Source organism: Vulpes vulpes, chromosome 8, assembly GCF_048418805.1.
Source record: "Vulpes vulpes isolate BD-2025 chromosome 8, VulVul3, whole genome shotgun sequence".
NCBI classification, from domain to species: domain Eukaryota; kingdom Metazoa; phylum Chordata; class Mammalia; order Carnivora; family Canidae; genus Vulpes; species Vulpes vulpes.
In genome coordinates this window covers 87765436-87791701 of record NC_132787.1, presented here as the reverse complement: position 1 = coordinate 87791701, position 26266 = coordinate 87765436, and the positions used below count along the sequence as shown (strand labels likewise).

Sequence of the window (26266 nt, the reverse complement as noted above, 5' to 3'; positions counted from 1 at the left end):
GAAGCTCTTTGTCTCTCCTCCTCGCAGCAGATGCGGAGCCCAGGCCAGTGGGGCGTGCTTGTGCGGCGCCACCCGCACCCCGTGCCCCAGGCCGCCGCATGTGTATGTGTGTAGGTGTCCAGTGGAAAAACCCTACGAAGACACCACATCCTTTCCCACACAAATAAAACCCTCCACGGATCTGCGGGCCGCGGGCCGGCCCCTGCAAGCGAGCGCGACCCCATCCGCCGGCGCTGGGCCGCCGAGCTCCGCGCCCCCTCCCCGCCCCCTCCCCGCCCCCGCCCCGCGCTGCTCTCCTTTCCGAGCAGCCTGCGGGAGGTGGAAGGACGCGCCTCGGGCGCAGCGACCAGGCGTCCGCGGGCGCCGCCTAGTTTGGGGGACGGACGCTGACGGGGGTCGCGCGCCCCGGGTGCAGAGGAGCGAGCCGGCGCCGGGCGCCCCGGGCCGCGTCGAGGGAGGGCGCCCTCCCGCCGCGCACCGCCACATCGGGCGCGAGCCCAGCGCCCCCGCCCCAGCCCCCGCTCCGCCGCCGCGAGCGCCCGGGGGGAGCGCCGGGGAGGGCCGCGGACGGGGCGCCGCCGTGGGGCGGTGCGCGCGAGCTGGGGCGGGCGCCCGGCTGGAAGCGGAGCGCGGCGGGGGGAGCCGAGCCGAGCGCGCCCCCGAGCCGCCACCCGCGGGAGCGGCGAGCGCCGAGGCCATTCATGATTTTGGTGACGTTATCCAGGAGTGGGCGAGGGGGCGGGGCCTCCGGGGCCGGGCCCGCCCCCGCCCCTATAAGTGCGGCTTCCCGGGCTCTTTGTGGGGCCGCGAGCTCGGTGGAGGAGCGGGAGCTCGGAGCGCTCGGCCGACGCGGCTGGCAGCCGGGCAGTCCCCGAAGGCGGCCCCGCGGCCCCCGGTGCCCGCGCGCCGCAGCCTCCCTCGGGACGCCGGGGCCGTTCCTAAGTCACCAGGGCGCGGGTCGGCCTCCCCCAGGACTTCATGTCTGTATATTTCCCCATTCACTGGTGAGTACGCGCGCCCTCGGCGGCATCCGTCTCGCGGCCATGGCTGCGGGGCCCGGGCGCCTGCCCCTGCGGGCTCGGGGGCCCGCACCCACCCGCCGCCGGCCCGGCAGGAGGCAACGTCAAGGTTGCAAGGTGGGGGCGGGGGCGGTGGTGCCGAGAGCATCCAGACAAAGGGAGTGAACTCGAGCCCCCGCTGAAGTGACGGCCGGGAGGGTGTGTGGGTGCTGGTGACGCGTGGGGGTGGGGGACAGGACCGGGGATCCAGCCCGAATCCCGCTCAGGAACCCCCAATGCGGAGGGCTGCGGGAGGCGCGCGCCCAGGCTGGCGCAGGGGGCTCCTGCCCCCCCCCCGCCGCGCCCCTCCTTTTTGTTTGCGCGCAAGTCTCGGCGTCGAGGCCGGCGGCCGCGGGGCTGAGCTGGTGCAGAGGCGCTTTTGCAGAGCCTCGAGGCGTGGGGAGAAGCGCGCTCCCCGCTCGGAGCCGCTCGGAGCCGCTCGGAGCCGCAGGCAGCAGCGCCAGCTCGCTGCACCTTCGCGAGCTCACTCCTCCCCAGAACCCGTGGAACCCGATGCGCCTCTGCAGGGGCCGGGCCGGGCCGGGGGCCGGGGAGCCGCCCTCGCCGGCCGTGCTGCAAGATCCCGGGACCCCGGACCCGGCGGGCACAGAAGGCTCGCACGGACCCGGGATCCGGGCCGGGAGGGATGCGCGGCGGGCGCGGCGCTGGCTGCGGAGCGAGGCCCCCCGGCCGCGGCGGCCGCCGCTTCCTCGCTGCGCCCGGGAGGAGGAGCGGCCGGGGGAGCCCGCGGGTGCGGGTGCGGGTGCGGGTGTGGGTGCGGGTGCGGGTGCGGGTCGGCGGCCCGACCCACGGCTTCCAGCCCAGGAACCGGAAAGTTCGTGCTTCTCGCTGCAACTTCTGGGGCCCGCGCCGCAGCCCGGAGCGAGGAGCGAGCGCCCTACCCCGGGGAAGCGCCTGGCCGGAGCCCCGGGGCGCTCTTCTGGCCCGTTTCTTTGGGGTCGGCAGCGGCCTTTCCACGACCCGCGGTGAATCCGCCTTGGAGCCCCCCCCCCCCTTCCTGACCCTAACCATTGCCCGGAAGCCCGGCATCTTCTGTCTCTCCTCCCCCACTGTGGCTCTGTTTAGAGAAATGAACTCTCAGAACAAAGTAAAAATTCCCCTCCCCGTGAGGCTTGCGTGCCCCCTCCTTACACGCGCCCCTTCCCTCCCACCTCCGTGGTGTGTGAACAGCCAGGTGCCATGTGGGTGGTGGAGGCTTTGTGCCCCTGGCCACTCAGAACTGGCCAGGGGGGGTGTGAGGGCCCCTTGGGGTTATAATCCCCTGAGAAATCAAGGAAGATAAAATAATTGGGAACTGTTTTATGGTTGATTAGCACTTCATAGTTTGCAATACCCGACCTCCCCCCCCCACCCCTGCCAGAGATTAGCCATTTAGCATAACTGTAATAATAGGCATTATTAGCATCATGGTAAAAAACAGGGCACCTGTGGCTCAGAGAGGTTCTACTGCTGGTTCAAGATCGCACAGCTCTTCAGTGGCAGAGCATGGGCCAGACCTAATGCTTCTGTTTCCAAACCCAATAAATACTATTTCTACTCTGTGGTAATCCTAAGTGAAGAAGAGACCTTAAGGAAGCCGGTGTCCCTACATGCAGTCAGTCTAAAGCCTTGCCCACTTTGTTGTCGTTGCTGCTGCTGCTGCTGCTGCTGCTGTTGTCGCTGTTCCTATGTGTAAAGACATGGTGGTGAAAATATTGGATGTTGTGTAGAGAGTACACTGACATCGGTATGTACTATTTGGCATTATGCGTTCGGGACCCTGTATGTGCCCGGGGTTTGTGTGAGGATAATGGAACATTTGTATCCTGCTTACACAGTACAAAGCACTTTCACATGTCAGCCATTGGTGGGCCAGCTTGGCCCCTCTGGAAATTTCCTTTGCAATCAGAGTCCGGGCATCCTTAAGGCTTTTAATCCAGGGGATGTTTTTCAAGCTATGAGCTTGCAGCTGCTGTGGCCGGACTAGAGAAGGGGGTTGGATGGCAGATGTGAAGCTTGCAGAAAGCTGACCCCTTGGGGCTTTAAGTGGGACATTTTGCAAAAAGGAACACCAGAGAGAGAGAGAAATTTAGGAAGAGAGAGTTATTGGACTTGGTTTCCCTACGGTTGACCAGTTATCATTACGTAATAATAATATGCAGTTCCCCTAGAGATGGGTTGAATTGGTTTTAAAATAGACAGATGGACTCAGCTACCTATTGTTTTGGTTTTTTCTAGTCCTGTCACTTAAAAGAAAATCGAGTTGCGCCTTGCCAGTGGGGACTTTTACAGGAAAGGAGGGAAGAGAGGTTTGCCAGAGAGGCTTTCAGGCAGTTTCAGGGCTCTGTTGGTGAGGCTGAGCGCCCTGATGCCCTGGGCTTATAAGGGACTTCCTTAGGGTGTGAGCTTGTTTTTCTGTGATTTCTGTTTTGAACACCTCTCATCCTGCCTCCAGACAGTCCCCTGATCTAACAGCAGAAAGCACCAAGGATAGGAATGTGAAAGCGCGTGTGTTTGTTGACTTTTGGTCTGGGTTTCTTGGCAGCCCCGACTATCTGAGATCTGCCGAGATGACTGAAGTGATGATGAACACCCCATCCATGGAGGAGATTGGCCTCAACCCCCGAAAGGATGGCCTCTCTTATCAGGTGAGTTCAGTCCTGGGTTCCTCTGGTGCTTCGGAGCCTGGTGACATTTGCTGGGGTTGGAGGCAGATGTGGTTTTGCATCCCAGTGCTACTTGGAACAGCTCTGTGACCTTGGGAAAAATCCCCTCATGCCGTAAGCCTCAGTTTCTTTCTCTGTAAAATGGGGCAATAACAGTCCTTACCTCAGAGAACTGTAGCAAAGATTCAACTTGATGAGTTGGTGTGTAGAAGGCATTCATGGTGCCCGGGACACGGTAAGGGTTCAGCAAGTGTGAGCCGATGTCATTAATTAGTCATCCTGGCTACAGGGGATGTTCACAGCAGCAAGGGGGAGACATGATTTGTACAGTCAGTTCAGACCAACGATTCCCTTCGCGTCCCCAGGGGCAGGCTATCTCAGGAATGTGATTTCTGGCATTTAGATTCGAGATTTGGATCCTGTGTGATGGATCCAAAATACACGAGGACCTCAAAAAGTGGCCTGTCACCTTCAGATTCTTAACAGAGTGCTCTTCCTCGCCTGCCATGCCCACTGCCCCCGGCTGGCTATACAGCTTCTAGATGTCTCTGGGGCAGCCACCTGTTTTCATATTTTCAAGGAGCGTTCCGAGGTTATTACATGGGGGAGAGGAAGGACTCTAGTTTTGAGGGAAGACCTTGGAGCTAGGGAGATTGTGTACATATGGTGCTTGGCCTGGGGAAGATGAATGGGGTGTGATGAGCCCATCCAGTAGATGTTAACTGAATGTCTGCCGTGAGCCGTGCACATTACAGACGTTACTCATTTGCTCTTGACCATTGCTCTTGACCGTAGCTCTTGGCTCTGTTTAACAGATGGAGAAACAGGCTCAGACTGTAGTAGAACCAAACTCCAAAGCCTGGCTCTTCTGATATGTCTGTCATGTGTCTGTACCTCGAGCTGGTTCTTGCTGAAAATCTCGGCTTGCTCTGGCTGGTCATTCTATAGAACCATTCCAGGGCATTGATTTTGTTAAGGAAGAAACCAATTGAGAACTCCAGGCATGTGATGGGGAGGGTGGGGTGAGGATTGATCAAAGAGCTGAGATGAAAGCTGATTTCAGGTAAAGTAACTCGGTAGGTGACAGCAGAGTCACCTGAGACACACTGAGAGGCTCAGGAAGGCCCCTTTGTTTTGTGTCAGGCTCTGGCCAAGCCCCTTCTGCTGGCTGGAAAGGAGTATTCATGTAGCCCAAGGAGATGAGGAAAGTGAGGGGGAATACCCTTTCCTGGTTGGTTTTGTACCCTCCACCCCCAGCATGGGTCTGAAAGAGACCATCAAAAGCCCCACTGCCAGTGGGAGGGTAGAATTTTCCTGGCCCACCGGCTGGGCTGTTTTTGGATTCCAGTTTCCAAGCTGCTGAATCAGACCGAATCTCTTTGTGGTTATAGGTGAGATTTTCTTTCAGTTTTGGGTTTGAGAGTTCCATCACAGAACCTTTCCAAACAGTCATCAATACGTCTTGTGTGTGCATTTTATATTCCTTCTTGGAACGTGTCCCAGGATCAGGGGGCCGTGCCCTCCCGGGTCCTGGTCTCCACCTTCAGGCCCCTCTCCTGGAGCCTGGGGGGCCAACACCGCTGACCGGGGCAGAACCGGCTGCAGCGCTGAGGGAGGGAGGTAGAATGGGCTTTGCAATGGCAGGGGGGGGTGGATATCAGATTGCTTCTGGGCTCCCGAGATGTCATGATGCTGTCTGAGAAAAGGGCCCTAAATCTTCCCAGTGGTGCTGGCCTATAGGATCCATTCCCATGAGTCCTCAGGAAATCTGTTCCTGCTATCTGGGTGGGGGCTACTGTCTAGTTCCAAAATCTCTTACCTGGAACTTCAAAGCACTCTTGTCACCAGATTTCAGAAAGTTCCTCTGGTGGCACAATGAAGAGAAAGAGAAGAGGTTGTAATCTTTAACCAAGCAACATGTTTACAGGGCACTTGCTGTATGCATTGTGCTATGGTGGGCACTCTAGAGGGGGCCCGGGGCTCCTATGGGAAAGTGGTATGTGCATAATACCTGGAAGGTAGGTAGTCTGGGGCAGCAGTGCAAAGCCATGGGCACTCCAGATACGGATGGCCACGAGAAGGCTTGGCCAGTCAGACAGGGGCTGGGCCTGAAAGAATATTAGGACTGGGAGAGAGCATCTCCATGTCTAATTTAATTTTGTTTTGCGCCCAGATGCCCCCTCTGGCTTGCCCCTGTTTATGCCAGGTGCGGGGCTCTGCAGCCAGCTGATCTGACAATTTTCATATGACCAATATCCTCTGGGCCCACTCAGAGCCAATGTCATGCAATTAAACACATTCCCACCAGAGCTCTGGGGACTGGCCGGGACCACACTGGCCGAAGCCCATCGGCTGTGCATGCTCAGGCTGGGCTCAGATCTGGGGCGGGATATCTCAGAGCTCTGTTCTTGGCATCCTTCCTGAGGATATTAATAGTACATGGCTTTTACCAGGACCTGCTTTTCCAAGGAACTGAAAGTGGGAAGGAGACATCAATCCCTACTTGGCAGATGAAATAGAGTCTCAGGCCTGTGATCTGACCTTGAAAGAAGGTCGTAAAATAGGTAGGCACGCTGGACTTCGGCAATCGTTCCCCCCACCTTCCAGACCTCCCCAAGAATGAAGCTTTCCTAATTTGTCTACCCCAGATGTGACCTCTTCCTTCTTTCAACACCTGTGGCATTTGTGCTCTGAAGTGATGCTGTCCCGGGCCTCTAGGTGCCCATCAGCCACTCCAGACCTTCCCAGAGCAGGTGCCAAGTAAATGGTGCTGGTGTTGGTGAAGTTGAGGCTCCTGATCCCAAAGCTGGCCATTTTCACTTCTACTTTGGGTTTTTTAAAGGGCCTCCTCAGCTCATGCCCACCAAGGTTTCAGATAAATCTTTTTATCCCCTGAAAAATTGAGGTGAGCCCTGTTTGGGGGCTTATGAAGTTAGTGTCACTTTTGTGGGCATGTATAAAAATCAACAGAGCCAGTGCTTTGTTTCGCCTTAACATTTATGTAGAGAGTCAGCTCAGTGAGTACGTGAACTTCATGTCTGCACACCCACTCGGCATGTATTATGGCACCTTGCTGGGTGGGTGAGGACACGGTTCCTCGAAAGTCTGAGTACCTTCTGGGCAGGTTGCGGGGAGCAGCTGGTCCACTGGGGCTGAGTGGGAGGGTCCCCATGAGGACATTTAAGGTCCCCGGTGGCTGCAGCTCCCTCCCCACCCTGCGTCCATCTGTGGGCCTCCTGTTCTCAGACCCGCCCACAGCACAGGAATGTCCACCGCCTACACCATCATACTTGCCCCAAGTCAAGGAAGCAGGTCCGGGGCTGCCTCGTGGGCCCCTCCATCAGCTCCAGGGGCTCTAAGTATGTGGCATTTTTGGAATGCCTCTCTGACTGGGTCTCCTTTCCTGCTGTACCTGAAGCGGCCTGGGTCCTGCGTGGGGAAGGGTCTTGAGCATTGTCTGTAGACGCTGGCATTGCTCCCACCTCCAGGCTCTGGGCATCCTGGCCTTGTTGCCTGACCTGCCCCCTCACACGGTGTGCTGAGGCTTCCACACTCTTACTGCCCTCACTGAGTCCAAGACAGAGGTCTGGCTCCTTGACTTTCATTTAAAATTGCCCCTTCTCAAGCATCTGGACCAAGGTCTGATACGTCTGCCCTTCCCCAGGCTCTGTAAATTCTTCTCTGACCGGCACGCGTGTCTCTGACCAGCTGCCCCTTGCACTCCTGCCGCTGTTCTTGGTCCCGTACTCCTACCATCTGATGTCCATCCACCGGTCCAACAGGCAGCGGGCTGTCCGCAGGGAAGCCAGGGAGGATGCATCTTAAAGCAGAAGGAGCTAGCTCTTCACTCGCCGCAGTGTTCTGTGTGTCCTATACCTTCCCTGTGAGCCACAGAGCTCAGGGCTTCCCTGCATCTTCCCCTTTGCCTGAGACAGGAGGTGGGGAGAGCCTGGGTTTTGCACCAGAGGGAGGAGGGAGAGCAGGGGGTGGGAGGAGGACTCTTCTCACAGTCTGAGTTTCAGCTCAGTATCTAGGATGGGAGTAAAGCACTATGCTGGCTGAGAGCTTGCCCCTCCCTGGACAGGATCACTCAGTCTCTCCTCCCTGCAAAGGCCCGACAGCAGTGGGCTCCCCTAACCCCACTCCCACTGCTTCCCATTATCGAGAGCAGCAAGTTCCGTCTCAGGGAGCGGGCTCGGGTTAACCTCTAAGTTCAGGCAGCAGTTCTGAAAGCCTTTCTGTGCGGAACCTTTCTTTATGAAGACCTGCTGAGCCTCCCCCCCCACCCACGCGTTCCCACCTGTGCAAAGGCACGTGTTGAAATAAGTGATGGGCCGAGCTTCCCCCTCAGGGTCAGCCCTCAGAGAGGTTCAGGGGGTCAGCCCTCAGAGAGCTTCAAGCTCCTGGTCCCTGCCTCCGTCCCCCACCAGCCCTGCTGGGGAGGCCATTCCGAGTGTAGCTCATCCACCACCTGCCTCCTCCTCCTCATGGTTACCCCCAGTTGTGGTACCCCCACGTGTTCTCAAGAGTTTTGGAGGCCCCACTGAGTGGCCTCACGGAGTCCCATGGTCACTAGGAAATCATCTTTCACAGCACCAGACTTAAAAAGCCTCTGTTGTCCCTGGAGAGAAATAAAGCTAAAATTGCAGAGCATTTGGCAGGAGACGTCCAGCCACGGACACGACATGTTACTGGAATCACAGCAAGTTTTCTTTCTCCGCTCCCTGCCCCCCTCCACTTCGCTCCCTCCTTGCTACAAAGCACAATGATATGAGGCAAGACAGGCAGTTAGGGCCACCGGCTGCACAAGCCCCAGGAGCGCACCGTTTCTGAGTGCGCTTGTGTCTACACACCTCTTGTTAAGTCAGTACCCACCTTGTTCAGATCAACTCTACTTTGCATGAGGGATCCAGCACCTTCCTTCTTAGGCCTAAGCCTTGACACAAACATCGTGTTCACTGTTTTGGAATGCCCCCGGGGTGAGGGCCTGCAGAAGGCTGGAATCGTTCCACTGGGGGACCCCCTCCCTCACCCCCCAAACACACACCCACACTGTGGTCACAACAGTGAGTCTGTAGCATGGCCAGGGAGAGAACAAGCTTTCTTCACTTTCCTGGCCAACATGTTGCACACTAGAACCAAGCAACCCAGCTTTCTCTCAAAGGGCCTGTGTTAGGCCCGACGCCTCTCAAGTGGTGGTGTGTTCCTCACTCCCCGGAGGCAGGGGCTGTGTCTTAGACGGTTCTTTGTTCCTGAGGTGCCGGCCACTGTGTCCTGCGTGGTGCTGCGTAATGAGTGCGGGCAGATCGACCTGACCCTTCTTCTCTCCCTTTCCTGCGCTGAGAACTATCCCTCTACCTTGGCCATCCCATGGCGTAGATTTTTATAGCATCAGCATCTTCTTGACATCAGCCCAGTCTTCCAAGTTGAATAGAAAGAAGGATTGTACCGTGAGGGGAAGGGATGAGTTTGGGTGGCAAATCTTGTGACTGGAGCCAAGAGCTATTCCTGGGTGTCTAGTGAATGTCCTGAAATAATCTTTCAGGTCCGAATCCTGAAATAATCCTCGGAGGATGTGAAAACAGGCCCTCATTCACATGGGGCTCAGAGTTGTCAGGGCTTCACTCCGTTCCAGTTCAGAGATGCTGGACACCCCACCCCACCCCCGCTACCTCTCGCCTCACCACCTGGCCTTCCCTTGTCCCTGAGCCCACCCAAGGAGGATTCTTGATCAACAAATCAAGTCTGATCCGATGTCTGCTGCTTCATTCCTCGGCTGGGGTAGGGCCCCCTATTGCACAGATCTGCGTTAGAAAGAAATTACAATTTGCCAGAAGTTTCTCCAGATTATTATTCAGCTAGCATTTTGATTTTAAAGGAAGTTTGGGAGCCCCTTTGGCCCTCTGACTGCTAGAATTAGTTGCCTTGTACTGTCAGAAACTCCTTTTTCAGGTGAACTTTAGAGAAGAGGCACCTGAGCATTTAGCTGAAGCAGCATTGACTACTTGCCTCTCAGCCACAAATTTTACTGGAGCCAATGGGAAGGAAGGTTCTCGATCTCTCATCCAAAGTAGAATTGGCCTGGGCATGGAGGGCATTCACAGATCTCAATTCAGAGGTGGTTGGTTTCTAGGTCTGACCTTATCCTAACTTGAATCTCAAGCTGGCTCCCAGATAGAATTAATAGCATACTTTGAACTCACCTCCTGCCTTCATTTTGTAGAACACTTGTCCATCCTGGATTTGAGAGGCATCCTTGGCTTTCCCAAATTCCTAAATGTTTTTTCCAGACAAAGCCTTGTGTACAAGCTCTAATTTAGTAGGTCACCATTAGCCCAAAGTGTGTGGGCAGCGCTGAGCTCAGCCATTGATCTCTGGACAGAGCCTGAGATACCTGCTAAGACTCATACTCACACACACACACACACACACACACACACACACACACGCATATACTCACACACACTCACTTATGACCAAAGGACAGCCAGTGGAATATTAATATTAATAGTGGTTGTTTTAGATTGGAGTGTTGAGATGATAGGAAAATTTTCTCTTCCTTTTCTCCTTTCCAGTAATTTCATGTTTTTACTGATAAAGTATGTATTTTATTGCTCTCATGCTAATTTCTCAAATTTTAAAAGTAACCTCTGCCCGTGATGGAATTTTAATTTTCTTTAACCTTTTTGTCTTCTAAATCACCATAATCTCACAATGCCTAAATCATAGCTGTTCACATTTTAGCATCTTTTCTCTTCTTTTCCAGTGCACTTAATAGCCGAAATCACAGTTGTGTTCTGCTTTTTTCACTTAACAGAGTGTAAGTCATCCCATCACATCATTACAACTTATCTTAAAAATGCTTCAAAGCCAGCGTTTATAATAAGTGCACAGTATTAGATCCTAAAGTTATGACATGATTCTTTTTACCGTTCTCCAGTTGTTGAAAACTTTTAGATTATATACATATGTATATATTTTCCTCTTATAATAATTTATATATTACATTATATATCAGTCTTTGTCCATAGTTGACACCGTTTCCTCAGAGTAGAGTCTTAGGACAGAGTTTCTAAGTAAAAGTTGTTAAGTGTCTGAGTGTGTGTGTGTGTGTGTGTGATAATTATAAAGGTAATAGTTATTCCTTTTAGAAATTTAGAAAAATTTAAAATTAAAAGACCCACCCATATTTCTATCAGTGAAACATTTTGATATGTTTGCTTCCAGCATTTTTGTATGCATTTGTTTAAAAAAATGAAATTGAGATAAATATGTATGCTCTAGTGAATCGTTTTTTCACTTACTGTAATTTTGTGACTATGTCCATTTGCTTTTCTTTGTAAAAAAGGCATTTCATTTTGTTACATGCCACTTCTTTCTGCTGAATATTTAGGTAGTGGCATATTTTGCTCCTACAAAGAACACTGCTCTGAACATCATTTTACATAAATCTCTGCACAGACCTGATTTCTTTCCTTGGAATAAATTCTTGGAAGCACAATTACTAATTCATAGAGATTCAACATCATTAAGCCTCTTGATTATATATTACCTTAAAGACAGAAAACAAATAGAGGGATCCCTGGGTGGCTCAGAGGTTTAGCGCCTGCCTTCAGCTCAGGGCGTGATCCTGGAGTCCTGGGATCGAGTCCCATGTCGGGCTCCCTGCATGGAGCCTGCTTCTCCCTCTGCCTGTGTCTCTGCCTCGCTCTCTCTCTCTCTGTGTGTGTCTCTCATGAATAAATAAAATCTTTATATAAAAAAACAAATAGAAGAGTTAGTCAAAATATAAGCTCCTGGCATGGAAAGCTAGCACATAGAATTTCAGGGGTGTAAAATCTATAGAGATGAGATAATGGGAGAACTCTATGGATAGAGTCAGAAAGGTGTTTGGTTATTTCAGAGGGTTTGGGAGTTGTTGTACATCTTCTAGTTTGTTAATCGCTTATTTTGAGCAGAGATGATAACAATTAATGATGTTTAGGCAGCATTACGCCAGCATTGCAAAATAGCTGGTGATCATATTTTCATCCCATCATGGGTATAATGCCATACTGGATTACAAATGCATATGGGTGGATCATTGCCCTACTTGTCTCCTTTATCCTATTAATGACATTGGAGCACCATATAACCTTGAGAGAAACCAGTGAATTCACCTTCACTGAAGACCCACAAAGTTTGGACTGATGTACATGCAGTCTTCTAAGCCATCTTGGTCTCCTGGGGTTCCCGGTTTGGCTCGTGGAATGGTCATAGTTTAGAAATGTTGCTTCTCTGGAATGCAGAATGGACTGAGCTCTTAGAAGTAGATCTGAACATAAGAGAAGTTTTGGGCTCAGAGCGCAGGGGTCTTTTACCCAACAGCTGTGCAAGCCTCAGGTTCTTTGCAACAAGTAAACAGCCCACACCAGTGTTCCAGTAGGGTTCACAGACTCTTGGTGTTTTTACAAAGTCAGTTGAGATGTTACACAAACTTTAGAAATGTTGGTGTCTTTTTATGGTTACTATCTATGACAAATAATACTAGTTTTCCATCTGTGTAGTGCTATAAAGTTTCATTTTTATATGTCTTTAAAAAATGAGTAAAGAAAAAATATGATTGAACCATACTGTGTGTGTGTATACTGTGTATTTGGACGTGGAGGATTAGTTACGGTAGTGTTCAACTTCCTGAGGCTGGCATCACTATTGTTACGTGAAGGAATTTCTTTTCTTCAACTCTTGTATCCCCTTAGATGAAAGCATTCTTAAAGATCAGCTAACACTAAATCATGATTTTCATATTTCTTTGGTCATTTGCCCCCTCACATGTGGCAGTTGAAGCATTAGGATCCTTCCTGGCTGTTTCCCTTGGCAGCCTAATATTAGAGATTTTCATGCCAAATTACTTCTTAATAATGCTCCATGTATATACTACTTGATGTTTTAACAAAGTGTTAAAAGCAGAGGACAGCTGCCCCTGGGGTTCACAGAAACTTTCCAAGGGATATGACAGCAGAGAACATTTTCAGAAACCTAGTTCCACATCTTCAGCTTCTCTGTATTGTTTTTTTTTTAATCGCATTTCCTGAAGCCAGTCCTCACCAATTTCTTTGCCTACCTTTCCTGTCAAGATTGCCGTCCTCCCCCTTTATAAGAGAATGACCTACTTCTTGCCACCCGCCCCCCCCCCAACTCTTTTAAGGTGACTTTCCCCAGGGTATAGAAACCATAGGGGCATTCAACAAATGGGCCATTCAGAATGTTATTCTCTAGGAAGCTCCATAAATCCCACCTGTCTATCACACTAAGAAACCAATAAAAAGATTATATTTGGGTGTAACAATTATTTGTGGTATGTTTATTGATCAGTTACATACTATTAACTGCAATGAGCCAGTCTAGATTTGTTGTTGTTGTTGTTGCTGCTACGGGGCCTTAGGGCCATTGACAAAAAAATATGAACTGTCAAATTATATACATAAACACATCTCTTTATTGCAGAGAAGTATGAAAAAAAAAAACTAATGACTAAAAAGTTATATTAAATTGAAATTTTGTAGAACAGTAGGCTGGAGATACAGTTTCAAACAGAGAAAAGAATAAGATTTTAGAACTTGTTGATGAGTTTTTTAATGGGTGATGGTTGAGGAGCACCTGGGTGGCTCAGTGTTGAGCATCTGCCTTTGGCTCAGGTAGCGATCCCAGAGTCCTGGGGTCGAGTCCCACATCGGGCACCCCGCAGGGAGCCTGCTCCTCCCTCTACCTATGTCTCTGCCTCTCCCTGTGTTTCTCATGAATAAATAAAAAAAATATTTTTTAAAAATGGATGATGGTTGATACCAAGTTGCTTTGGTATTTATAAGGCATTTGGTACATTTAAAAGAGTAGTATAAAAGTTTTATTTTAAAATGTTAATGTTTGTAATAGATTACAAGTTTTCAACATCAAGTTAAAAACACGTGGAAGGACATGGAGTTTTTCAAAATTCTTTTAAGGAGTAGACAAACATGTGGAGTCAAACTGTGGCACTATAGCATCTCAGGTGTGGGAGTGCACATAACAGCAGCATGGCATTGGGTCACTTAGGTGCTCTTTGGACATAACCAGTGATGTGGATTTCAGAACCTCTCAGCACATGGGATTGTGGACTACAAATCTGGATAACTGGTTTCTAATCTTGGCTTTGCTCCCTACCTGTGTCACCGATGGAAACTCACATCACTTCTTTTGGCCATGATGTCCCCATCTATAGAGAAGAGAATTGATTCTATCATTTTTGTTAGAATGTTGTATAATGAGATGAAATCCTCCATCCTGATCCTAGGTCCTCCCACTGGAGTTAAAAAAAATCTGCTCTCTTTTCTTCAAGTCAGCCTTTCAGCTGTTTAAAGGCAAATTTATGGTCCCCCCAAATCTTTTCCAGTTTTAAAACATACCCTCCTTCTACCTTGACTTAATGTGGTCATTCCTCTGGAGGGTTTTGTTTTGTTTTTTTCTGTAGGCCAGCAGCTCTCAAATATTTTGATCTCAGCCCCTTTTACAGTCTCAAAAATTATTTAGGACCCCCAGAGATATTTGTTTATGTAGGTTACATCTTTTGATATTAAAACGGAGTGTTTAGATTTTTCATGTGTTAATTCCTTTAAAATAACAGTAAAAAGATTACATGTTAATATAACAGTTTTTAATAAAGATAAATATGTTTTTCAAAACCAAGTCCAAACCAAAGTTTAGTGAGAGAAAGGCATTGTTTCACATTTTTTTGCAAATCTGTTTAATATCTGGCTTAATAGAAAATGGCCAGACTCTCAAATTTGCTTCTGCATTCAATTTGTTGCAATATGTGTTGGTTGACTTAAATGAAGAAAATCTGGCCTATGAAAGATCTGTTAGGAAAGTTGAGAAAAGGAAGAAATATCTTAATAGCCTTCTTCAGATACTTTTCTTTGCTATTTCACCAAAACTCAACAAGTGGTAGTTTCTTAAAGGTTAGCAACGTGGAATCTGAAACCTTATGAATGAAGTTTTTGTGCTCTTACATTCAAATCCAGCAGTCTGACTGTCTGGCACTTTGAATGAGTCTTTCACCCACATTTGGTTTTATAATGCGGTGCATTGATCATTTGGAAAATACATGTTCATTGAGTAAAATAGATCTTCCAAATATGGACGCATTGCATCATAAGACATCAGAAAGTCACATTTATTAATGTCTTTACCAGTCTCATCAGAAAGCCCTCAATAGAGGGTGGACAAGTTCACGGTGGGTGATACAATTTATGCTTGTAAGTTTGATTTTTATCATTGGTAACAAATATTATTAGTCATTTTCCATAAAGCAGTGTGCTTGTTTGGTTCACGTTTGAGGACTTGTCTCCCAGACACCCAAATCAAAACAAACTTGGTTTGTTGGGTAATCATGTTTTCAAGTAAAAATGGTGTTCTATCAGAAAAGTGGTTAGTTCAGCTGGCAACTCCTTCCCACGAGTGCTTTTCTCAAGATGACCATTGTACTTTGAGATGCAGCAGAGTGCTGTCTGCTAGTTTTCCATTTTCTCACGTGGAATGCTAAAGCAAAATGTACTTAAAAGTTAATACTTAATAAAACGTAATTTTAACTACCTTATCAAGGATATTAAGTTTTTTTTTCATTGTGTGAGATGGTAAAGAATATAATGACCACAAGTTCAGTTTGCTGCTGCTGCATTCATTAATTCCCTGCTAAGGGGCCAGCAATTTCAGCCATCAGTGCTTCATATGCCATTAGTGCAAGTGTCAACACAGGGAGAAAGGCAAATAACATCTTAGTATTATTAAGAAAGTATTTCAACTCCATAGACACTCCTTTCATGAGAGGGCCTTGGGATTTGAGCTTTGAGAACTGCTGCTCTATACCAAACAGAAAGAAGTCTTCTCAGAGGCCAGCAGGGCCATTACCTCCCTATTGGTGTAGACTGCTTCTAGGAATTCAGCCCTGTTCATTTCAGTGTTGTAGCATCAATACTGCAGTTCTGACCAACTAAAACCTCCAGGCCTCTTTTTTTTTTTTTTTTTTTCCAGGCCTCTTTTATGGCACCTACTGTCAAGCAAGGTTTCCTGTTTGGGAGGGGAAAAATGTTTTCAACTTAAAGAAAGATGGGTCTATTAGCTGATGACCCCACTTTGGGATAAGATGAGTTGGAGATGATGGATGTCATCCAAAAGGAGACATTTCATGGAAGGTGGGAAGGTGGAAGTGCAGGTATAGATAGGGGAATCCTTCACCTGTGATGGACAGGTGAAGCCAGGAAGCTGAGTCTGAAGAAAAGCCTAGGATGACACTTAGTCTAGGGAGGGCACAGGGAAGATGAAGATAGCGAGTCAAGTGAATCAGGGCAGGGGTATAAGAATCAGGAGAGACCATGAAGCCTGAAATAGGCGGAATGGCCTGGTAGTGTGCTGCAGAGGTGATGGTGAGTGAAGGTTGAGCAAAGGCAATGGGGCAGGGCTGTAAGGGAATCCTCGGAGACTTGAAAGAGTTGTTTCCATGCAGGGATGTGTTTGGAAGACACGTGGTAGGGGTTAGGAAGGTGGACTCCAGCCAAGGATGGGAAGGCTATGGGACTAGGCCAAACATTCAAGATTTGTGGCTCCAGAACAAAGAATGAGAGAATGATTGGAAATGGCAGCCGTGCCATTCTGGGCTTTCTGAGAGAGGGGAGGTGTGGCTGTGGGATGTTTGGCTAGTACCAATGGAGGAGGATGGAGAAAGGGATCTGTCATCCCCAGAGTCCCAAAGGGGATGGGAAGCATGTCTTCTTTCTAAAGGGCAGTAATGTAGCCCATAGGATTGGGGTATTTTAAATCATCTATGCCAGATAACTACTCTTGTTCTCATTGCCCCAGAGAACTTTAAGAAATGTTATTTAACATTCCAAAAGCTCCATCAGCATACTGGGCCCAGAGTTATCAGTAGCAATTAGTGCTAATTAATTGGAATTTGGAACTCTTGACTTGCAGGATGGGTGTGTGTTTGAGAGATGTTTATGAAGGATGGTGTTTATCTGGAGGATTTCCTTTTCTTTTAAGTTTCAGGGCTGGAGGCTTAAGCATCTTTAATCCAGAGGAAGGAGATCCAACAGTTGTTACAAAGCCTTAAATCTCTCCTCAAGTCTCCTATAGGATTAGAGACACCAGAGAAGGGTAGGAGAGGGTGAGGTGGATATTCTAGAGCCCCAGGCCAGAGGGATTTGAGTAGAGTGAGAGTGTCAGGAATGAAGAATGAGGTGACTGGCACTGGACTGAAGATGCCACTCTTCTTCCTCCCTGAATCCAGATAGGAGTCTCTCTTCCCCTTTGCTCTAATTATTTCTATTCTTACTAGCCACATTTCACTTTGAAAAGTCAGTAAAATACAATAGTGATGAAGATTGTGATGGTGATGGTGATGGTGATGATGATGATGATGATAAATTAGCAGGAGGCAAGTTGTTTTCTTGTGGTTTTTTTTGTTTCTTTTTTTTTGTTTTTTTTTTTTTTGTTTTTTTTTTGAGGCAAGTATTTTGAAGAACATATATTCCTTGCCTTCACATATTGTTAGGGGACAAAAAGCAGGATGACTTTTCATTTAGATTAGCTGCAGCTCATTCGTTCCGCCCTTGGCAGAGCAGGATGCTGGTAGAGATCTGCCCATTGTTAGAAACCAGCCCCTCCTAGGAAGGAATAAACACACAAGGCCAATCCATTGTTGTTCTGCAGGAAAAATAAGAAACCCAGACTTTGGGAAGCTGAGGGGCAGGAGGGGTCTGATTGCCCCAGTAGCAGGCCCCTGGAGTGGGCTAAGGGGTGGGGGTGGGGTGGTGCATAATGGGAAGATTGCTAGTGCAGGGGCTTCCACTGAAGACCAGGATCTGGACAAGACAGTGGCTTTCGTTCCTCCTGGCCTATCCCATGCCCTAGGAAAACAGAAACACGGGGGAGAAGTGATGAAGTCAAACCCATTTCTCCAAAGAACCTGGTCTAGAATTGTTGACTGCAAGCCCAGGAGCGCTGCTCACTTGTTCCTGTCCCAGGCCATTGGGACTTTTGACTTTTCAGTCCCTCACTCTAAATGCTCCTTGGGCACCCCAGATTTACCTAATAAGAACCATCATTAGGAATTCAAAGGTTTTTTTTTTTTTTAAGATTTTATTTTATTTATTCATGAGAGACAGAGAGAGAGAGAGAGAGAGAGGCAGAGACACAGGCAGAGGGAGAAGCAGGCTCCATGCAGGGAGCCCGATGTGGGGACTCGATCCCAGGTCTCTAGGGGACTCGATCACACCCCGGGATGAAGGTGGCACTAAACCACTGAGCCACCAGGGCTGCTCAGGAATTCAAAGTTTACAGAACATGTTCACACATTCCTGTGTTTGATTCTCTCTAAAGCCCTATAAAATGGGAATTAACATTAATCCCAATCTATAGATGAAGAGAGGAGGGAAATGGGCCACCACAGTTTCAAGCCCGTTGGGTACTGTGCTGGTACTCGACATGCAGCAGCATGTAATCCTTCCAACAATTCTAAAGTATAAATCCTTTCCTAGTTTTACTCAGGAAGCAACTGAAGCTCAGAGAAGTTAAAATGACTTGACCAAAATCACAGAGATAAGACACAGGGACAAAGTAAAAGCCAAATCTTTCAGACTCCTGGTCTGCCACCTGTGGGAGTGGCAGTGGCAAGTTTCCATTGCAGGCTTGAGGTTGATTATTCCTCCTCTGGAACCAGAGAGCGGAGAAGTAGATCCCTCTCAGTGCCTTGGGGACTGCCTGGTTATTCATCTCAGGCCCTCTGCCCTAGGTCCCCTCTCCACCCCACCCCAGCACCCCTCAGCCCCCTGTTACAGCCCAGCAAAGAGGAGCGAGATGCCCACGCTCTGGAGGTCTCATCTTGCAGAGCTGGTAATTAGCCCTTTGTGTGTCCAGTTAGCCACCTTTCATCTCCTGCTCCGGGTGGTATCAGCTTTCCCTGTTAGCATCTCCCAGCTCCTTGCTAAGCCCTCCACCCTCTTTGTGGCCAGCTCGAGTTGTTTGTCAGGAATGATGGCTGAGGGATGCATGCACTCAGGGGAGGGCTGCTCCAACCAGAATTGCTCACATTTTCCATCCCAGGTGCCAGACATCTCTCTTCTCTCCCCACCGCAGAGGCAGCCAGGTTTAGGTCACCTGGCTTAAAGGCAGACAGTTGATAGCTAGGCCCCCAAATTTCAGGCCTTTGGAAATCTGATATTACCTTTCAGTTCCTCTCCATGGGTGAAATGGGAGCTGACTGACCAGCAATTCTTATACTTAAGCAAAAAGCCTTCAGACTAATCCCCCAACCCAAGACTTCTCTGCTGGGAGGCTGTCCATGTTGGTCCATCAGCCAAACCTCCTGACCTTTTTCCTGGACAGCCTGCTTACATGGTCCTCATATTTATCTATGTTTGTGCTGTCCAGGGCAGCAGCCACTAGCCACATGCAACTATTTAAAGTTATATCACATTTACATATGTCAGATAAATTTATATGAATACATGTGAGAGAAAACTTAACAATTTAGCCTCATTTCAAGTGCTCATTAGCCATATGTGGCCACTGGCTACTGCTTGTGCAGATAGAGAACATTTCCACTCTCACGGAAAGTTCTAATGGGACAGCTCTAATCCAGACAGCGAGAAATTCCAGTATATTGGCATCCAAAGTTCATCTCATAGACCGTTTCTTCTTCATAGAAGGTCCTAGGGCCTCCTTGACCTTTGAAGTGAACCCATTTGAGTTCCCAACATGTCAGGGCCTGTTGGGGTTAGAAGCCACCTGGCAAAGGATGCCTCTGAGGAAGTGTCTTCTGTGAGACTCACTAGTGCCAAGTTTGCATGCCTGCTGTTCCTACACAGTGGGACACACAGGACCCAGCCGGGATGCTGTGTGTGATCTTCAAGACCTCACTCCATTTGCAAAGGAAGGAACCTGGTGTCTATTCGTGTCATCCAAGCCATCAGCCCTGGCAGCGAGTGTGGCAGTTGGATAGCTGGAGTAGAAGTCCAGTGTTGGCAGGGCAAGGCTGAGAGAATCACAGCTGGGGATGGATGCTTCTAGATCTGCCCTGCCCTGGGTGGCTCTGTGGGGGTCAGGGTGAGAGATGACTATCAGAGCCTCCCATCTTCCTTTCTGGACCTCTTGTTGATGAGTCTTTGGTGCAGAGGGAAGAGAAAAGAACATTCATTCTTTCATTCATTCATTCATTCATTCATTCATTCATTCATTTCTGTTTCCCAGTCCAGAGAGAAGGGGCACATTGGAACAAGAGGTTTAAGCAAAAGCAGTTTCTTTTTGGAGCAGGGGCAGTTCTTTATTCCCTGCCAGCTCCTGCAGGCAAACAGCATGCCGGGCTGGCCTCCCGCCCCAGCTCTACCTGTCATGTGCTTGGCAACTCTGACCTGAGTCCTTCTTTCCACTGCCCTCCCTACCCTGTCACACTGCAGTTGCAACCTCTCATTTTTCTGCTGCCTGGATGATTAAAAAGCATGACTTAGTGGAAAAATCTCAACCTCCTTAGGGTCAGCCTCTTAAGCAGCTGTTGGAGATAAGATTGTGCTCGCAGAATGCTCAGCAACACTTTGCAAGGCTGTCTGTCTGCATGTGAGGAAATGAGAAGCTGATTGGTGCTGGGTGCATCTTGTTTGTCTTTGGAGAGAGCTACAATTTTCAGAGGCATAAATTGGCATTATTTGAAAATAATATAAAATCTTTGATGGAAAGGTGAGATTATTGTGGTGATTTAAAAAAAAATGCTATGAGCAGGCTTTTTTTTTTTTTTTCTTTATAATGGCTCCTGCTTTGAGTGATCCAGGGAGCAAAGTTCTCTGGCAACTGAGCAGTATCAGAAGTTCAATGTGCAGACTTCTCCCCAAGGACTTAAAAGACTTAATTGTGCAGCTCCTGGTATGAAAGGCATTGTTTGGAGTTATTTTGATTACCATGTGAGTATTACCACCTCTTGCTTGGAGATTGAATACTTACTGTCATCCTATCGAAACAGCTCCAAAGAGGACGTTCCGATTTTAATTCAGCATATGTCCTCAAAGCGTTTTATCTTCTTTGTGTTTGCCAAGAACTTGTACCCATCAGTGAGACACAAAGGTCACTTTGCTTTTCAAAGGGAGAAACTGAGTCATGGGCAGTCGAGAGGACTTGATCGGGGTTATGGAGATGACGTCAAGGACAGTGAGAATATGGGGTCTGTGGCTCTACACGATGTGTTATCAGATGAATGCCTCATTTGAAGTCCTACAGGTCTAAGTTCAGGTCCCCATTCTGTCACTTTCTAGCTGTGTGGCCTTGAGTAAGTCGCTTGCTTTTTCTGTGCTTCAGTCTCCCCCTCTATAGAATAGGGCCCATCCTACTACATACTTAGTAGGATTATTGTGAAGGTTGAGATTCTGAACAGCAAATCTGGCCTGGCTTCTCTTCCATTACTACCATCATCAAAAAATCCGTTTTCTCTCCTAATTTTAGTTCAAGACTTATTCCCAGCCTGAAACAAAAGTCCACTCTGACTGTCCTCCTCCTCTGGCCTCACTGCAGCTGGCCTCACTATATCTTGTCCCTTTCACTCTTACCTGGTACGGGTGATCATAATTATGGTCCAGTTGCTGGGCCATCACAGGTACGCCCCACCCTGGGAATGAGGGCAGAGGGTAGAGGCAGGGCCCCAGGTCTGCACCAAGCCAAATGTCCATTTCCTTGTGATATTTCATAGCTCTGTCTCAAGTCCTGATGATTTAGGACAACTGTCCAGACTGGGAAGCTCATCTTCTAGACCTAGCTGCCCAGAGGTCATGCCAGGCACCTGAACTGGATGGGCAGTTGAAGCCCAGAGTCTTGCCCGCCCTCCCTGGTCAGTTTTCAGACTCTAAATTGGGCATCCATTCACTTTTCAAAAGGCATAGGCACTGGAAAGAGCAGATCTAGGTCAGAACCCTGGCCCTTACAGGTGTCCCTCAGAGCCCAGGATCTCACTGCTCCTTGGGTGTGGGAAGGCCTGAATGAGGCCATGTCTGAAAGAGGTTTGCAAACTGGAGTGTGCTTTCCACTTGCTGGGCTTCCCCTTGCTCACTCCCAAAGCCCGTGCGTGGAAAGTACCTGTGTTTCACCCCCGTGGAGGGGCCCCAGCTCCACGTGAGAAGTGAGGAGGAGCCCACATAGACTCCTTGAGCCTCTCCCTGCTCAGCAGCTCAGGCCTGTGCGCAGAGCATGGTCCAAGGACTCCATGGGGTGGGCCACAGCAGGAAGAGAAAACCCGGAGTGGGGGTCCATTCTCCCACTGCGTCCTGTCGCCCCAACTAGTCTAGCCCCTCCTCTGGCTTGTTTTCCTCCTGGCTGCCATTACGATACTTTTTATGAGCCTGTTAAGTCTTTAATGATGCCTGGTTGTGCAGCTGGCTTAAGGCTTAATCCTCAGCAATAGGGCTTTATTGGATAAATGGTTAATAATCACTTGTCTGCAGGGATTGGGGAGGTTTTGTTGAAGCCCAAGATTCCCAAAAGCCCCACATGGCTTTGACGTGGCCTGTGACGTGGCCTGTGATGTGGCCTGTGACTGAGCACTCTTAAGGGCTACAGTGCAGTCAGATTGGGCGCCCCAGAAGTGGGGAAGGCCTGAGTTTGTAGGAGAGCATTTCTTCCACCTCCCGAGAATAGAGGATACTTGCCGGCTGTTGCTGGCCTATCCTGCTCTGTGCCTGGCTCAGGCAACGCCCAGGCTCTCTCCAAATGTTGTCTCCACCCACTCCCAATTTTGCCTTCCTTTCTCTTACCATTAACAAGCTGTGTGACCTTGAGCAAGTCCCTCAACCCCTCTGGCCCTTGGTGTCCTCATCTACCAAATGGAGAGATTGAAAGAGGTGGCCTCTAGGTGCCATGTAGCTCTCAACATCTGTGCTCTGTGAGCCTCAGTGTCCCAGACAGAAGCTCCTTTCTCTGGCTCTTGGGTGTGTCACCGAGGGCTGCGGATGGCAAGGGACCCATCGGATTAAGTACTTAAGCTGCCTGGCCAGGAATTAGGTCAGCTGTAGTCACAGGGCAGTGTACAGGGAATCTGCAGGGCCCCTGAGGCCCTCGATTTTATAGCCTGGTGTGGGTTTCTCCCAGGTCCGGGCAGGACACACAGTAAGCATTTAAAAAAAGGAGCCTCACTGATGGGATGCTGAAAAGACTCTTGCAGGTATAGAACCATCGAGGAGCACAGAGCAGCTCACAGGTGAAAAAGGAGTCTAGAATTCTGTTCGTGGCTTGCCTGTGATTGGGGCCATGCCAGCAAATGTCCCAAATCCACCCTGATTTGGCCTTGACTTTACAGTTGCAGCAAGATCAGGACCCATCTATTTGAGGGGCAAGGTGTTATTGGGGCATGGGCATGGGGGTCAGACGGATCTGGGTTTGAATCTCATTCCACCACCACTCATTTCCAGGCTGTATGGTTTAGACAACCTCTTCCTTCAAACCTGAGATTCTTTCAGGTAGTATTAGCAACACCTATTTTCCAGCACGACCGTACTGGTACAAAACGATATATGTGAAGCACCTGGGAGCTGGCTACTAGGCGCCGACCATTGCCCTGGAAGGAATTCAGTGGTACGGGATGTATGGCGTGCTTTGGACTGCCAGGGTAAAGTGCTGGCTGCAGGCAGGTGTGGCTTACCATGAATGATGTGGCGTTAAGTTCTTTCATGTGAAAATAAAAGACAAGGAAATGTACTAACAGAGCGACACCACAATTTTGGGGGCACTGCCCTGAAAACTTGCAGCTTCAGGATTAAAGTCTGCGGAGGGACCGGTTTCCTCAGAATTTGCTCTGTGGGCTTAGGGCTTACTTAGGGCTCCCTCCCAGTGTCCTGAGAGCCTGGCACAGGTGCTGGCACTTGGCAGGGGCTCAGTTCTCCACGTGCAATGGAGGACGGGATTTCTCTTCTCTTGTACTGTAGGTGACCGGGGACTTGCTCTGCTTCTCTTTCAGATCTTTCCTGACCCTTCAGACTTTGACCGTTGCTGCAAGCTCAAAGACCGTCTGCCCTCCATCGTGGTGGAGCCCACGGAGGGCGAGGTGGAGAGTGGGGAGCTCCGGTGGCCCCCGGAGGAGTTCTTGGTCCAGGAGGATGAGCAGGACAACTGTGAAGAGACAGAGAAAGACAACAAGGAGCAATAGAGCCCCCCGTCGACTCCCTTGGGGAGGGCCACACCAGAAGGCATCTGTCCCTGAACTGTGTTCTTTCCCATTGTGATGGAAGAAGGGAGTGAGCCACAGTAGTTCTGAACATGTCAAATGATGGCTTCCGTTTTGCACCTGCAAATCACCGAGTTGGTTTTCTTTTCTTTTCTTTTCTTTTTTTGAAATGTGCTGGGCAGTGGAGCCCTCTGCGACAATTTGCAAGGCCTTCTGAGAAAGGAAGCTGCTTGGAGCAGGGGTGGGGGGGCGGGGAAGTGGTGCATCTTCGCAACTGGTATCCGAACCCGAGCAGGCTAGAGGCAGCGGTGGGATTCCAGTGGGCTCCGGGGGGTGGGGGGAATGGGGGGGTGCAGCGCGAGCAAGGAACATTCGGGGTAAGAATACAGACAGGAGACAGGAGTCGGAAGAGAGAATACGCGCTTGAAAGGAAGCATCGAGCAGAGGAGTGCAGCCAGGAAGTTGCCTGCCAGCGGCTGCTGGGGCATCAGACAGCAAGCAGCGTGTTCATCTCTCTCTCCGGTTCTGCCCACCACCTTTGCTTTTATTCAGCTGTGTGGGTCTGTTAACAGGAGGCCGGGAAGGAGAGCAGTACAGACTGGCTGCCTGCAAAGCTGGCTGGAGGCAGGTGTGGGAAAGGACTCCCTGCTCCTCCTCCACCCTGCTCTCCTCCACCCTCCACTCCAGCTGTGGCAGGTTCATGTACCCTCCATAATCTGGAGGTTTCTTAAGAGGCAGGGCTCTTGAGCTTCTCTCTCCTGATTTATCTTTTACCCCTCACCCCCACCCTTTGGGATAGAGGGAGCACTTCCTACCCCCATGGGAGGACTGCGCAGTGGACACTTGGACATGAAGATCCCTCCCCACTGCTCCCCCAGGCTTGCTCTGTTCTGAGCAGAGGCACAGAGCTCTGGCGCTACCAGGCCGGCCCTCCCTCTCCACAGCCCCTGGGTGGAGCAGTCAGGAGGTGCCTACTTCCACATGGGCCCCTGGCCAGTTTTTCTGGTGGGAGCTGAGTGGAGAGAAGAGGAGGCTCTGTTTCTTGTGATGGGGAGGTGAACTTTAATGGAGGTCCTAGTTCTGGGAATTATCAGAGGGGGATAACAGAGATCTCCTGCAGAAGTCTGAAGATCAAGTTTGAACTGAAGATGTTGTGAGATCCCTGGCTTCTCCTTGTGTTCTGAGGGGTGAATGGCATGGTGAGGTGAGGGAGCACTAAGCCTCCGTCCTCATCCCTCCCCACCTCTCACCTGTCCCCTGCAAGGGCACAGTTGAGGAGAAAGCTAGCCTTGGACTTAGAGCTTCTTATAGTTAAGAACCATCTGGAGCAGCAGGTTGCAGGACACACTTTTCAAACCTTCTCTAGCTCACAGCACGTGTGTACAGCCAAGAGATGAGCTCAAGATCCTCCTGGAGGCCAAATTGGGCCAACAGAGGCACCCTTGGAGTTCTCCAGGGGGTCTCGGTTGACCCCAGTTTGGGTCTTGTGTATAGATCTGTATTTAATACCTCAAGGTTAGTGTGGTTCTCGGGAGCTGGGGCAGGAAGATGAAGGTGCGCGGTTGACATCTCAGCAGGATTTGGTTCTGGGAAGCTGACGCTCACCTCCCTCCCCCAACTCCCTCCCCCTATGTTGTCTGCTTGTGTTCCACACACTGATGGCAATAACTTCTTCCAGCTCCCCGGGAATGGGAGAGGCCTGAAGCCTGCACTGCCAGGGCATCTCTCTTGTACCCCCGCTGGTTCTGTTCTGGCTGCAGAGAATCCTCCCTCCTTCCTTATTCCCTCGCAGCAGCATTTCTCATCCCACACCTGCCTCCCTTGGTGGATGGGGTCTTGCCTTTTAAAATCCTGTGTTTCTGTGTCCCTTTCATCTGTCTTGGTCTTGCCGTGTGATGGGAACGTGCTTGTAAACTGCATAACAAATCTACTTTGTGTATATGTGTGTTTATGGGGGTGACTTATTATTTTGCTGGTCGCTAGACACCTTTGTGCGACCCTTTGGAGTCTGAGCAGGCTGGGGGCTGACCACTCAAGTCAGGACCTACAGCGGCGAGCCTGTTGGAGGGACCCAGCCACTCTTGGACAAGTGGCTGAGCTCCTGTCTGGCCTCCTTTTTTTTTTTTTTTTTTTAAAGTAACTTGTGTGTATTTCTAACTGATCGTATTAAAAAAAAAACAAACCCTAGTATTTCAGTAAAAATGCCTGTTGTAAGATGAACCTCCTGTAACTTCTATCTGTTCTTTTTTGAGGCTCAGGGAGAAACTAGCATTTTTTTTTCCGAACTACTTTTTGTCACTGTGACAGTTGTAAATAAAGTTTGAAAATGCTTTCCA

The 26266-nt window shown here is 49.6% G+C and overlaps 1 protein-coding gene across 1 annotated transcript; it reads left to right on the top strand.

The window, feature by feature from the left end:
- The first annotated feature begins 618 nt into the window (after window positions 1–618).
- On the top strand, window positions 619–26266 carry LBH (LBH regulator of WNT signaling pathway). The gene is made up of 3 exons (XM_026016018.2): window positions 619–1004; window positions 3604–3706; window positions 23724–26266. The coding sequence occupies exons 1-3, from the start codon at window positions 979–981 to the stop codon at window positions 23910–23912; spliced, it is 318 nt and encodes a 105-aa protein (XP_025871803.1). The 5' UTR covers window positions 619–978; the 3' UTR covers window positions 23913–26266.

Excerpts from the sequence above, each read along its gene's own strand:
- LBH (XM_026016018.2), top strand. The coding sequence starts at position 979 with ATGTCTGTATATTTCCCCATTCACTG. Across the intron at positions 1,005-3,603 it reads GTATATTTCCCCATTCACTG|CCCCGACTATCTGAGATCTG; the intron begins GTGAGTACGCGC and ends GTTTCTTGGCAG. Across the intron at positions 3,707-23,723 it reads AGGATGGCCTCTCTTATCAG|ATCTTTCCTGACCCTTCAGA; the intron begins GTGAGTTCAGTC and ends CTTCTCTTTCAG.